The sequence below is a fragment of the Hyperoodon ampullatus genome, assembly GCF_949752795.1.
Source record: "Hyperoodon ampullatus genome assembly, chromosome: X".
NCBI classification, from domain to species: Eukaryota; Metazoa; Chordata; class Mammalia; order Artiodactyla; family Ziphiidae; genus Hyperoodon; species Hyperoodon ampullatus.
In genome coordinates, this window is record NC_136913.1 from 96,901,512 (window position 1) to 96,914,661 (window position 13,150).

General features: G+C 38.8%; 1 protein-coding gene across 1 annotated transcript in view; it reads left to right on the forward strand.

Annotated features, from left to right (window-relative positions):
* Window positions 1-13,150, forward strand: part of LOC307069773 (UDP-N-acetylglucosamine transferase subunit ALG13-like) — a gene marked incomplete at both ends in the record, with an annotated part of 53,152 nt that overhangs the window by 10,101 nt on the left and 29,901 nt on the right. Inside the window, 12 exon segments of the mRNA XM_079728098.1 lie at window positions 170-257; window positions 452-614; window positions 2,743-2,818; window positions 4,125-4,233; window positions 5,834-5,898; window positions 6,224-6,324; window positions 7,349-7,476; window positions 8,238-8,484; window positions 9,056-9,169; window positions 9,358-9,514; window positions 10,219-10,339; window positions 13,037-13,069. Coding sequence (XP_079584224.1) covers window positions 170-257; window positions 452-614; window positions 2,743-2,818; window positions 4,125-4,233; window positions 5,834-5,898; window positions 6,224-6,324; window positions 7,349-7,476; window positions 8,238-8,484; window positions 9,056-9,169; window positions 9,358-9,514; window positions 10,219-10,339; window positions 13,037-13,069 — 1,402 coding nt within the window.

Below are 13,150 nucleotides of genomic sequence, written 5' to 3' on the forward strand. Positions count from 1 at the left end.
AGAAAGACAACTACTGTATGATATCACATATGTAGAATCAGAAAGTCACTTTTTTTAAAAAGCAAATTCATTTAGTTTATCAATTTCTGATTAGCAACTTAATTTGAAGTATTTCATGGTTGTAAGAAGTCTAACATTCACTTAATTGTTCTGTGTGTTTTTTCTTCAGATTCTACTCTGCTGTTCAAGTAATGGTCATTATGATTCAGTGTACTCAAAACAATTTCAGTCAAGTGCAGCTGTTTGTCAAGGCATGTGTAGGCTTTATAAATGTTTGGGTGTGCTTTCAGATGATTTGTTGCTGATCTTTAAATTGAGGGGCCCACCATAAGTAGCTCTTTTAAAACTTTGTTGGTACCTATTGAATTTGTATACTGGGTTATAGCTATTTTCACATTGTTATAAAAATTCTTATTTTGATAATTGGAGTTTTGGTCATTTTTTCCTTTAGCTGTGTTGTATGAAATTCTCTATAAAGATGTGTTTGTTGTGGATGAAGAAGAGTTGAAGACTGCAATTGAGTTGTTTCGAAGTGGTTCCAAGAAGAACAGGAACAATGCTGTGACTAGAAGTGGGAATGTCCATATTGGCTCCAAGAGTTCAACTCAGGATAGGTAATAAAGGGAAAGGGGATGTCAACTACAAGATCATGATGTTTCTGTGTATCATTTGAAAGTGGAAGGGACCTGGCAAGCTTATGACTTAGTGTATTTATATAGTTATCTCTTGACATTTGCGGAGGATTGGCGCCAGGACCCCTGCAAACACCAAAATGCTTGATGCTCAAGTCCCTTGTATAAAACAGTGTAGTATGTGCAGTTAGCCCTCTGCATATCCATGGGTTCTGTGTCCACAGATTCAACCAATTCCATCCATGGCTGATTGAATCTGTGGATGTGGAACCTGCTGAAATGAAGGGGCCAACTGTATATACACACACATGTATGTATGTATGTATGCTTGTATGTACAGGGATATACATTTTTTAATGGGGGAAGAGAAGTTTTACCAAAAGATATGTTGCATTGCGAAATGCTCAGGCTTTGGGGGTTTGGTCCAAGTTGGAATCCGTTTTTTTGTTTTTCTCCTATTAACCTGTCTTGTGTCAATTTTATTATTTGTCCAGCCACAAGAACTCAAGAGGGGTAGGGGGGAAATTTCCCCCTCCTGACACATATCTCAAGTCTGACTCCAGAATCAGTTTTTTAATTGCTAGAAGAGACTTTGGAACTATAATCCCATGATTCTCAAACTTATATATGAATTACTTAGGGCGCTTGTTAGGCAGATTTTGGGGCCTCCTTTCAAAATTGGAGGTCAGAGTAGGGCCAGGGATCTACTTTTTAAACAAGTACACCCAAGTATTCTGATAGAGGTAGGCCATGGACCACACTTTGAGGGAAAAAAACCTGATTCTAAACCAGCACCATCATTTTGTAAATGGTAACTGAGGTTCAAAGTGGTTACTTGACACATACATCCAGCTAGTAGAAAAGAATCTCTCAGGCTAAAGGGGAGTTTTAGGAGCTTTTAGTGTCTGCCTTTGGTACTCACTAGGAGTATACATTGTGGCCTCTGAGGAAGCAGCTATTATTGAACAGATTTAGTCAAAAACTTTGAGATAATAAAGTAGGTATTGTCTTATATTTCTCCCTGATTCTTCTGTCTGGAAATTCAGATAGGCTTGGTGCTAGTCAGATATAACCTTGTCTTTTTGTTGTCTTGCAGTTCTATTTCTTGAATGTTTAATGCTTTTTTTTTTTGATAAAGAGGGTTTTTTAAAAAAGCTTAACAATCGGCCCTCCTGATCCACATGCAGAACCTGGGGTGGTGGAAGGCTGACCGTGAGGGACTTGAGAAACTTGAGGATTTTGATATCTGCCAGGGGTCCTGGACCCAATCCCTCATGGATACCGAGGGATGACTGTATTAAGGAATGCGGGGGGGGGGGTGGCAACCATATATATCAGGGTAGAAGTTACTTCATTCTTCACTGATTATTTGTATTAAGAACTTGAGGCTTACAGAAACTAAAGTAGTAGGAAGGCAGGGTGTATTAGTTATCTGTTGCTGAGTAACAATATTTCCACAAACTTGGCAGCTTAAAACAACATTCTTATCTCATAATTTATGTGGGTTAGGAATCTGGGCACAGCTTATCTGGGTCTTCTGCTTAGGATCTCACAAGAATGTAATGAGGGTTTTAGCCAAGATTGAGTTCTCATCTGGAGCTTTGGGGAAGGATCCACATGGTTCTTGGTAGTATTCAATTCCTTGCAGCTGTAGGACTGAGAACTTCAGCTTTTTGCTGGCTGTCAGCCAGAGTAACCCTCAGCTCCTTGCCACATGGGGTTGGTGAACATGTCTGCTTGCTTCCTTATAGTCAGCAAGAGAGATCAGCAAGACAGGCACTACATTCTTATATAGTGTAATGATATACATCCTGTCTATTGGTTAGACACAAACTTGGAGGGAAATCATACAAGAGTGTGAACACCAGGAGGTGGGGATCATAGTGACCATCCTGAGATTGTGTCCCCACAGGAGGTATGAAATATATAGGAGGTATTTATAGCACGTACTTAAAAAGAGGAAGCATAAGTGTAAATGCTGGGATGAAAAAGTATTTGCCTCATTTTTAGAACTGAGCTACTTTACCACTAGATGGTGGTATAGTCATTAGACTTACGACTTAGCTACTGCATTTATATAAAGCTCTTTGTTCTAAATCTTTTCAATTAGGACTGAAGAGTGGGGTGCCTGCTGCAATGTTGAAAATATACCAGAGGGGTACAATCAAGGAACAGAAGAAGCAAAGGTTTGAGATCTTCTAGGGCAAAGAATTTTCATAATCTTGGATTGCAGTATCATAACTTAAACTAGTTAAGGTCAGATGGTCCATTTTAGTTATATGGGGTGGGGGAAGAGCTGATGTTTTCCTTCGTGTAAGTCTTGATCTGAAATGTAAAATTTGTGCTTAATGTTCTGTGAATTTTTATTCCTATGGAATTGTAAATTTTTTTCAAAGCTAACTCTGAACACTTGAGAAATTTCAGAAGCTGTTGTTTTCAAGTTAAAGTAATATTAGAAACCCAATAGATATTTAGTTTGTAATCAATCTTCTGATGCTGAGGTTTCTTTTTGTCATTAAAGAGAGTAAGGTTTATTCCTATTTTACTCAGAAAATAGGTAGTAATCCTAGTTGGAGAAACAGGAGGAATTTTACCACCTGTATAGGTCTAAAATCAAGCAGACCTTCAGTTTGAGACTAGCTAAATAGGGCAGATACTACTAGAACAATCTCTGTGTATGCCCCCAAGTGCTGGTAATTTGGAAACAGTATGGAATACCATGAAATTCTAGGAAAGCAGAAGAAAAAGATAATTCTTTTGGAAATTGTAGCAGATTTTAATCAAAATGAAGTAACCTTTTCAGATTTGTCTAGGTGTCTAGGATACAGAAACACTTGAACTTGATATGCACCTCTGTATGCATATCAAGATGAGACTTGTTGAATAGCCCTGACTGAATCTTTAATTCTGGTCTGTGTTGCATTGATTTATGTATCTCCTGAGTTATTGGCTGCTTTAGACAATATTTCTCTTCTGCCATCTATAACCTTTTAGATTTCTGCATATTGCTTATTTAGACTCCTGATTTTTAAAAAACACAGTAAAATTTATTGCGGCTTTTATTTCTTTTTTTTAATGAAGGTTTATTTATTTAGGCTGTGTTGGGTCTTCATTGCAATGCGTGGGCTTTCTCTAGTTGTTGTGAGTGGGGCTACTCTTCATTGTGGTGCGCAGTCTTCTCATTGCTGGGGCTTCTCTTGTTGTGGAGCATGGGCTCCAGGTGTGCGGGCTTCGGTAGTTGTGGCACATGGGCTTAGCTGCTCCAATGCATGTGGGATCTCCCCGGACCAGGGCTCGAACCCATGTCCTCTGCATTGGCAGGCTGATTCTTAACCACTGTGCCACCAGGGAAGTCCTATTTCTTTTAATAAAGAAGGACAGGCCTATATGTACATAGTTTTAAAAAAGGAAGAAAAGAACCTTATTTCTTCCTTTTTCATAGAAGGAAGACTTAAGGATGGTGAGTTTGTAGCATGATTATTTTTGTTTTAGTCTCCAGAAAATCCATCAAAGATGCTCTTCCCTTATAAGGTGCTCAAAGCCCTGGATCCAGAAATCTATCGTAATGTAGAATTTGATGTTTGGCTGGACAGCAGAAAAGGTAATGAAACATCAACAGGATATTTTTGAATCCTGACAGATCTAGGAGAATAATTGTGCAAATTTTTTTAGTAAGAGATGTTTTCAAACTACTGTTATAAAAAAAACACTTTTATATGGTACTTTTTAGCCTACTCAATACATGATTTACATCCAAAGGAGGAAACAAATAGGTTTAGAACTGGGAGGGATCTTTTAGAGTCTGATGTTCATCAGGGACTTCAACTGTGCAAAGACTGTGTGTCTTTAGATAACTTTAAGAGTACCAGAAACTTGTAAGTGGAAATAAGTTCATCTTAAGTTTAATGTGTCAAGACTGCCCTCACTGATAGATGAATAGGTTAGGTGTTGGCCGACTATGACCTGTGAATCAAATCCAATCTGCCACCTGTTTTTGTATGGTCTGTGAGCTAAGAATGGTTTTGATATTTTTAAGTGGCAGGGAAAAATTAAAAGAACAGTGTATTGTGATACATGAGAATTATATGAAATTCAGTTTTAAGTGTCCATAAAGTTTTATGACAGACTTGAATAATTGCAAGAGTCTGTATGGCCCACAAACTTTGAAATATTTACTATATGGCTCTTTACAGAGAAAGTTTGCCAACCCTTGAAATAAGTAATTGTTTCTCTCCCCTTGTAAGATAACTAAGTTGATCAAAGTAGGTCTTAAAGTTCTGCCATCAAGGTAGCCTCTAATGTTTCATATTCAACTCCTTGAACCTCGGTGGTGAACCTAGGTATAGTTAATAATCTAGAATGAGGTTAATACCTTGTGGAACACAATAAAAACACAGTTGATCCTTGAACAGTGCGGGGGTTAGGGCCGCTGACCCCCTAAGCAGTTGAAAATCCAGATATAATTTGTAGTCAGCCCTCAGTATTCCCAGTTCCTCTGTATCCTCAGTTCTACATCCTCGGATTCAACAACCTCGGTACTTGTAGTACTATTGAAAAAAATCTGCATATGAGTGGATACATGCAGTTCAAACCCGTGTTGTTCAAGGGTAAACTGTATTGCTCTGAAGAAGCTACACAGTGTTTTTTTTTTCCTTTTTTTAAAAAATTGAAGTGTGTTACTTTCAAACTGTACCTTGTTGGTATGTGACCAACTCTTAAGATTACAACCTCCCAATTTCCACCTATTTGTGGGGTTTTTTTTGTTTTTTTTTTTTGCGGTACGTGGGCCCCTCACCCCCGTGGCCTCTCCCATTGCAGAGCACAGGCTCCGGACGTGCAGGCCCCGTGGCCATGGCTCACGGGCCTAGCCGCTCTAGGGCATGTGGGATCCTCCCGGACCGGGGCACGAACCCGCGTCCCCTGCATCGGCAGGCAGACTCCCAACCACTGCGCCACTAGGGAAGCCCCCTATTTGTGTTTTATAGCACAGAACTATTCTGGCAGGTCACCTTAAATTGACCACAGGAATAACCCATCAAGAGTGATGGAATGACCCTTTAGGACATTTTCCCACCAGATTTTAGCTTATAGTGGTAGGATTGTCAAAAACACTGTGGTAAAAATAAATTAGAAAATGAAATGACGTAAAACAGCAAAGGAACCAGTTCGGTTGAGCTTGAATCTTCATTTTCTTTTCATAGAACTTCAAAAATCTGATTATATGGAGTATGCTGGGAGACAGTACTATTTGGGAGACAAATGTCAGGTTAGTTCCTTCTTTAAAGAATCAGTAATTTGTTTTTCTGAGATTGTGGTTTTAGTCATTAATATGAGTTCAACAAAACTAATTTACAAAATGCTAGGAATTTTTTTAATGTTTGGTTAAATTTTAATTACAAACTTGTGATTAGATGTAACGCTGTTTCAGCATGTGCTGCCTCCATTGAGCTGGACTGGCAGTGTTGATTATCAACTGCTTTAATAAGTAGATACTGAACTCCACTTGGGAGGAGAAGTAGTGTTTTTGTTTGGCAAAAGCCAGATCTGACTTGAGACTAGATGTGTTCTTACTGTCTCTTCCCCTCTTTCAGGTTCACTTGGAATCAGGTGGAAGATATTATAATGCTCATATTCAGGAAGTTGGAAATGAAAGCAATTCTGTAACAGTCTTCATTGAAGAATTGGCAGAAAAGTAAGAATATAATAATTTGTTGAATTACTAAAATCTTTGGCTTTTGATGCCTTTTTGTAATATTGAGAATTACCAGGATGCTAGTAAGAGAACCAAAGTTATATCTGGTACTGGCCTAAGATGACTTGTCGTGAGTTGTAAAAGCATATGGTGAAGTGTGAAATTTCAGTATACCTATGCATAAGTTTCAAAATCCTGGGTAATAGCCAACTTATTAGAAATACTAAGTACAACAGAATTCTGATATAAAACTATACTAACTGGAAAGCTAGTTTGTTAACTGAGTCTCTGCCAATATCAAGATAGGCTAGTCCATCTGTTCTCAAACTTTAACATACCCCAGAATTACCTGGAGAGCTTGTTAAAATACAGATTGATGAGCTCCATCCCCAAAGTTTGATTTAGTAAGTTTGTGGTGGGGCCCAAGAATTTGAACTTCTAACAAGTTTCCAGGTGATGCTAATGCCGTTGGTCCACTTTGAGAACCATTAAAGTAGGTTATGCTGCCCTAACAACCAAAGACTTTTGGCAACTTAAAGTTCATTTCTTGCTCATTTAGCATGTTCATAGTAGGTCAGCAAAGGGGACCCAGGTTGACAACGGCTCTATCCAGACGTATGCTACCAGGATCACAGGCAGGGAAAAAATGAAAACATGACAAACCGTGTGCTGGTTTTTAAAGCATCTGCTCAAATTTTCCTGGCCAAAATAGGTTACATAACTAAGTCTAAAGTCAATGGGGTGAGAAAATATAATCCTTCTTCAAGGAGAGGCAACAAATATTTGTAAATTAGTCTACCACAGTCTATCCTCCTGAGCATGATATGTGCTACAAACAGCTGTGAAATTGTACAAACTGCTCTTAGGTTTTTTAACATAAAAAGAAGACCTCAATGAGGAAGCTAGTGTTAACAGGTTTAAATAGAAAACACTTGAAAATGAAGCAGGAGGGATCAGGTATATGTGTCAAATGAGAATTAAGTCTGTGTTGCAATGGCTTAATGGTGGTATCTTTACGTTTAAGGCATGTTGTTCCACTGGCTAACTTAAAACCACTTACCCAAGTAACACCTGTTCCTGCCTGGAATGTTACACCCAGTAGGAAAGGAAGAGGTTACCAGAAAATTTCCTGCGGCTGTGTCCCAGAAATGGGTTTGTATGCTGAAGGTTTTATTATTTTCCTCTTGTATTTACCTACATTGCACTTAAAAAAAATGCTGGAACGTTAAGTCTTATTCTGGGTTAGAGTTTCTCAACTTCAGCACTACTGACTTTTTAGGATGGATAATACTTCGTTGTAGGGAGCTGTCCTGTGCATTGTAGGATGCTTAGCAGCATCCCTGGTCTCTATCTACTAGATGCCAGCAGCATCCTTCTCCAAGTTATGACAACCAAAAATGTCTCCAGACATTGCCAAATGTGCCTCAAGAAGGGGAGGGGCAGAATTGTCCCTGGCTGAGAACTACTGTTTAGGTGACTTTGTTTAAGCTTAAGGTGGAGTGGATTTTAAATTCTAAAACTTGAAGGGAAAAGATTTCTCAAAGAACTAGAAAAACACCTCATGGAAGCAGCCAGAGAAGCTGGAAGCAGCCATATTAATATGTCTATTAATAGACATAATTTTTTGGATAACAGTAACATAGATGACTGGATGACTGACTCTATGTTTTGATGACCAAAGTTGCCTATACTAAAGGTAGTGCTGAGATGTCCATTGATACAGAAGTTACTTGCTGGTTTTGCCCTTCCGAATGAAAGACCTAGTACATCCTTTGAAAATACAGAAGTTCCTTCCCTGTATTCATATGGTTTTCCTAAGTAAAACATCTGAGAGTCTTAGACATTTGTGGGAGACACTGGACCTTTTGCTTTGGTTTTGAAGCTTATTGCTTACTTCTTTGTTTGCTTGAAAGCTATGTCAGAGATGGACATGAAGCAACGGAGGAAGATGTTCAAGAAAATTAGAGGGAAAGAGGTTTATATGACTATGGCTTACAGCAGGGGAGACCCCCTCCTCCCACCCAGGCTTCAGCATAGTATGCGTTATGGGCATGACTCTCCAATGCACTGCTCACAGACAGCTGGCGGTGTTATGTCTAATGGACATTTTCATCCTCAACATTCATCTCAGGGACAAGGTCGGGGATGTGGGACGCCCAGGTAGGTCTTAACTGTCTTTGAAGATAATGTACATCTCTGTTTAGACATTGGAAATAATTCCTCGGCAGAATTACAGTAGAATTTAGAAATATCTCAATAGTTTAGAATTATTTTATAATCTCTGCCTGAAGGGAGCGTAATGGATGGAACTGATGTATACTTAAATTCTTGTCAAATTTATTGAAGATTTGTATTCTCATAGTCTAGGAAAATATGATGGAGCAGTTGAAGAGATCCTAGAAGATAGAATGCCATCAAGCTGAGTGCCATGTATATGGCACTGTGTCTGTCAATAATGAATAGGCCAAACCATAAAGAATATAAAGAAAGAATGTATGTATATGTATAACTGAATCACTTTGCTGTACAGCAGAAATTAACACAACATTGTAAAGCAACTATACTGCAATTAAAAAAAAATGAATAGGCCTAATGTCAGTAGTGAGGAAAGCAAAGCTCTTTCTATTTGGTCATTTTTAGAAGGATATGTTAATTCTATTTAACTACAAAGACTGACTACTCAAGCACTAGTAAATAAGGAGTTCTGGGTTTTTTCCCCCTTTATTCTTAGGGATTCACCTCGCTTTATAAACAGGCACAACATGGCAGGCCCTAAAGTTGGTTTTTACCCTGGCCCGGGTAGAAGGTGCTGCCAGAGCTATGATAACTTCTCCTATAGATCTCGGTAAGTGAATTTTAACTTTGAAAGTTAGAGAAAATGAGTGAGTCTGACTTTCTTGCTGTGCAGTAAATATACGGACTAAATTTTAAAGTGCCAACATTGAGATGTTTGAACTGTTATTTAGAAATTAGAAACAAGTTACTACCATATTTTATCTTTTTTTCCCCTTCTCATTCTGCAAACTACTTAAGTTCCTTTAGACGTAGTCACCGCCAGATGCATTGTATGAATAAGGAGTGCCAGTTTAGCTTTGTTCCAGAGAATGGACAGATGCCCAGGGGCTTGGAAGAAACCATTACTTTTTATGAAGTTGAAGAAGGGGATGAGACTTCTTATCCAGCTTTACCTGTAAGTAGGTCAAAATTTTACTCAAAAAGCCATTTACTTTTTTTATTGTACTTTTTTAAGTGAAGGTAATATGGATACATTTTAGCTGTTTTACAAATGACCAAATACAGCCCCTCCTGGAAAACGTGAGTTTTCATCCTAGAGCTTTTAAAAATTGGAGAGAATGTTTTTTTAAGCTGTTCTTATGGAGGAGGAGTAGAGGTGGACAAATAATCTTGCCTATATAAGTATGGGCTAAAATCTTCTGTTCTCTCTCTTTTTTTTAATATTGACATATGTCGTGAATTTTTAAATTTATTTATTTATTTATTTATGGCTGTGTTGGGTCTTCGTTTCTGTGCGAGGGCTTTCTCTAGTTGTAGCAAGCGGGGGCCACTCTTCATCGCAGTGTGCGGGCCTCTCACTATCGCGGCCTCTCTTGTTGCGGAGCACAGGCTCCAGACGCGCAGGCTCAGTAATTGTGGCTCACAGGCCCAGTTGCTTCGCGGCATGTGGGATCTTCCCAGACCAGGGCTCGAACCCGTGTCCCCTGCATTGGCAGGCAGATTCTCAACCACTGCACCACCAGGGAAGCCCTCTTCTGTTCTCTTGATCGTTATTTCCTCACATATTTTTGATTCTAAAGTAAATTTAAAATATTTATAGCTTTTTCTCTGACTATATAGGGAGAACTGCATGTGTATGTGTGTATCTCTTTGGTACAGAATCATGGAGGGCCCTCTACAATGGTTCCTGCTACTTCGAGATACCATGTTGCAAGGCGAGGACATAGCTCAGGCAAACAGACTCTGAATTCAGAGGAAGGTGATGGCCAGAGTGACAATGGTGAGTCAGTTCCAGTTAAATATTTTTTTAAAAGATGATTCTTGTTGTATTAGCACAACAGGGCTAAAGTTTTGGTTTGGGGTGGGGGGTCTCACTCTGTTCTGGCAACTCATTTTGAAAGAGTTATCAGTTCTTGTATCAGAGCTTGCTAGGTTTTTGAAGATGTCTTGGTATTTTTCAGAAAGACAGACTTCTATATCTGTAGACCACTACATTGTTAAAACTTTCAGCTCTCTGCATAGGTCTTCAGTGAGTTTTGATTTGGTGAGATTTCAGTATGGAAAATATCTATTCCTTATTAGTGAGGAGCTATTCATGTTGTCCTCCCCATTTGTATAACTATTTTAGGCTTTTCATGTGACTCTTATTTTACAAGACTGCTATGAAATAATTTCGTTTCCCAAAGAAATCTACTTGATCTATAAACATTACTGTTCATTGAGTTCTAATGGCCATGTACTGTACTAAGCAATTATATTTACAATTTAATATAATACTTTATCACTCTGAGGAATGTGGTATCTTTATTATTTTTTTATTAAATTTTTTTATAAATTTATTTTATTTTTATTTATTTTTGGCTGCATTGGGTCTTTGTTGCTGCGTGCGGGCTTTCTCTAGTTGCAGTGAGCTGGGGCTACTCTTCGTTATAGTGCATGGGCTTCTCATTGCGGTGGCTTCTCTTGTTGTGGAGCACGGGCTCTAGGTGTGCGGGCTTCAGTAGTTGGGGCGTGCAGGCTCTAGAGTGCAGGCTCAGTCGTTGTGGTACACGGGCTTAGTTGCTCTGCAGCATGTGGGATCTTCCCGGACCAGGGCTCGAACCCCTGTCCCCTGCATTCGCAGGTGGATTTTTTTTTTTTTTTTTTACGGTACGCGGGCCTTTCACTGCTGTGGCCTCTCCTGTTGCAGAGCACAGGCTCCGGACGTGCAGGCTCAGCGGCCATGGCTCACGGGCCCAGCCACTCTGCAGCATGTGGGATCTTCCCGGACTGGGGCACGAACCCGCATCCCCTGCATTGGCAGGTGGACTCTCAACCACTGTGCCACCAGGGAAGTCCGAGGTGGATTCTTAACCAATTCTTCCCACCAGGGAAGCCCTTCTTTGTTTTTTATGTGAGGAAATTGAGGTTCAAAGGGTAAATGACATGGCCAAAGTCATACCTTTGGTAAGTGGCAGAGATTTAATCTTTTTTATAACAGTTTTATTTAGATATAATCTACATGCTATACAATTAGCCTAACTTGTACAATTCAATGTTTAAAGTGCAATTCAGTGGTTTTTAGTATAGTCACAAAGTTGCATACATCACCACAATCAATTTTAGAAAAAGAAACCCTGTACTCATTAGCCATCATTCTTCATTATCCCCCCAGCATCCCCTGCCCCTAGTGTTAGGCAACCATCAGTCTGCTTTCTGTCTTAATGGATTTGTCTATTCTGGACATTTCATATAAAAGGAATCATGCAATATGTGGTCCTTTGTGACTGGCAGAGATCGATTTTGAATTTGGGTTTATCTGACTCTAAAACATGTATACATGACCTTTATAGTTGTTAGAATGCCTCTCATCATTGGATTGCTTATTTTTTTTTACCACTTTTGTGTAAAATGAAATATGCCTACTGAAACAATTCTGGAGGAATTGGGTGGATTAAGGAGGTGTGAGGCAGTCTGAATGATTTGACTTACTGGTCAACGTATTTTCTTGTGATATTCTTCTTTCTGCTACTTATGTTGGAGAAAATAGACATTTCTAAGAACTTAGTGTGCATGCATGTGCCTGAGTATGCGTATTCTCTGCTCTTTTACTCAGGATGACCCTTTTCCTTTTCCTTTTAGCACAGTGGGTATCTTCATATGTACTGTTCACCTATAGTGGCATATTCAGAGTAACCAAATATTCGTTCTCACCTTAAATCCTGTTATCTGGAGGGGTTACCTGTATGTGTGTTGGATAAGTGACATGTTTAAGAATCAATCCAGTTTTGACCTTTGGGGTGTTATTTGCTGGAAAACTGTCGAGTTGAAGATTGACTTTCTCTGAGTTTCAATGGTGTAGCATCTTAGAGCAAAGTACTTCAGTCCTCTAAGCCATCTTCTGAGAACAAACTGATTGTAAATGTATTATTTACCTGAATCAGGCTGAAAAACAGATGAAGCATGCCATATTCCTTTAACGTTCACCTAAGCAAACTATTGGTTATTATACTCAGATTACTTTATAATCACCATTTACTATATGCCAAGCATCATGCTATGTTCTTTTCACCCCACTATGAGCTAGGTACTGTTAACCCTGTTTTACAGTGAAGAAATTAAGACACAAAGATTAAATAACCTGCCTAAAGTGATATAGTTAATTAGGATTCAAATCTAGACAGTCCTAACTCCAGAGCCAGTGAAGTTAATCACCATACTGTACCGCCAGAATTGGACACAAGTGGGTTTTTCACGTCTGTCTGAACTCTAAGAACTAAGGGAATTTTCAAAGGAGAAATTTGTACTGTTTACAGCCAGTCTCTGGCTTTAATATCTGTTGAGTAGTATGAAAGCTCAAATCACTTGTTTCAAGGATGTATACATTTTAGTTTTGAACATATATCCATAAAACTTGAGAAAAAGCAAGTGCTGGCCATCTGGCTCTGCTGAGCAAAAAGTCCTACATAAACACACTTTTTCTGTCTTTTTTTTCTAGGGGGATATCATGAAGAATATATTTATCCTTCAGGTCAGTGAGATCTAGGTAAAGTCTGATATTCATTATTTATAAAATTTCAAACTATAAAATAATGCTCATTATTTTTACTTT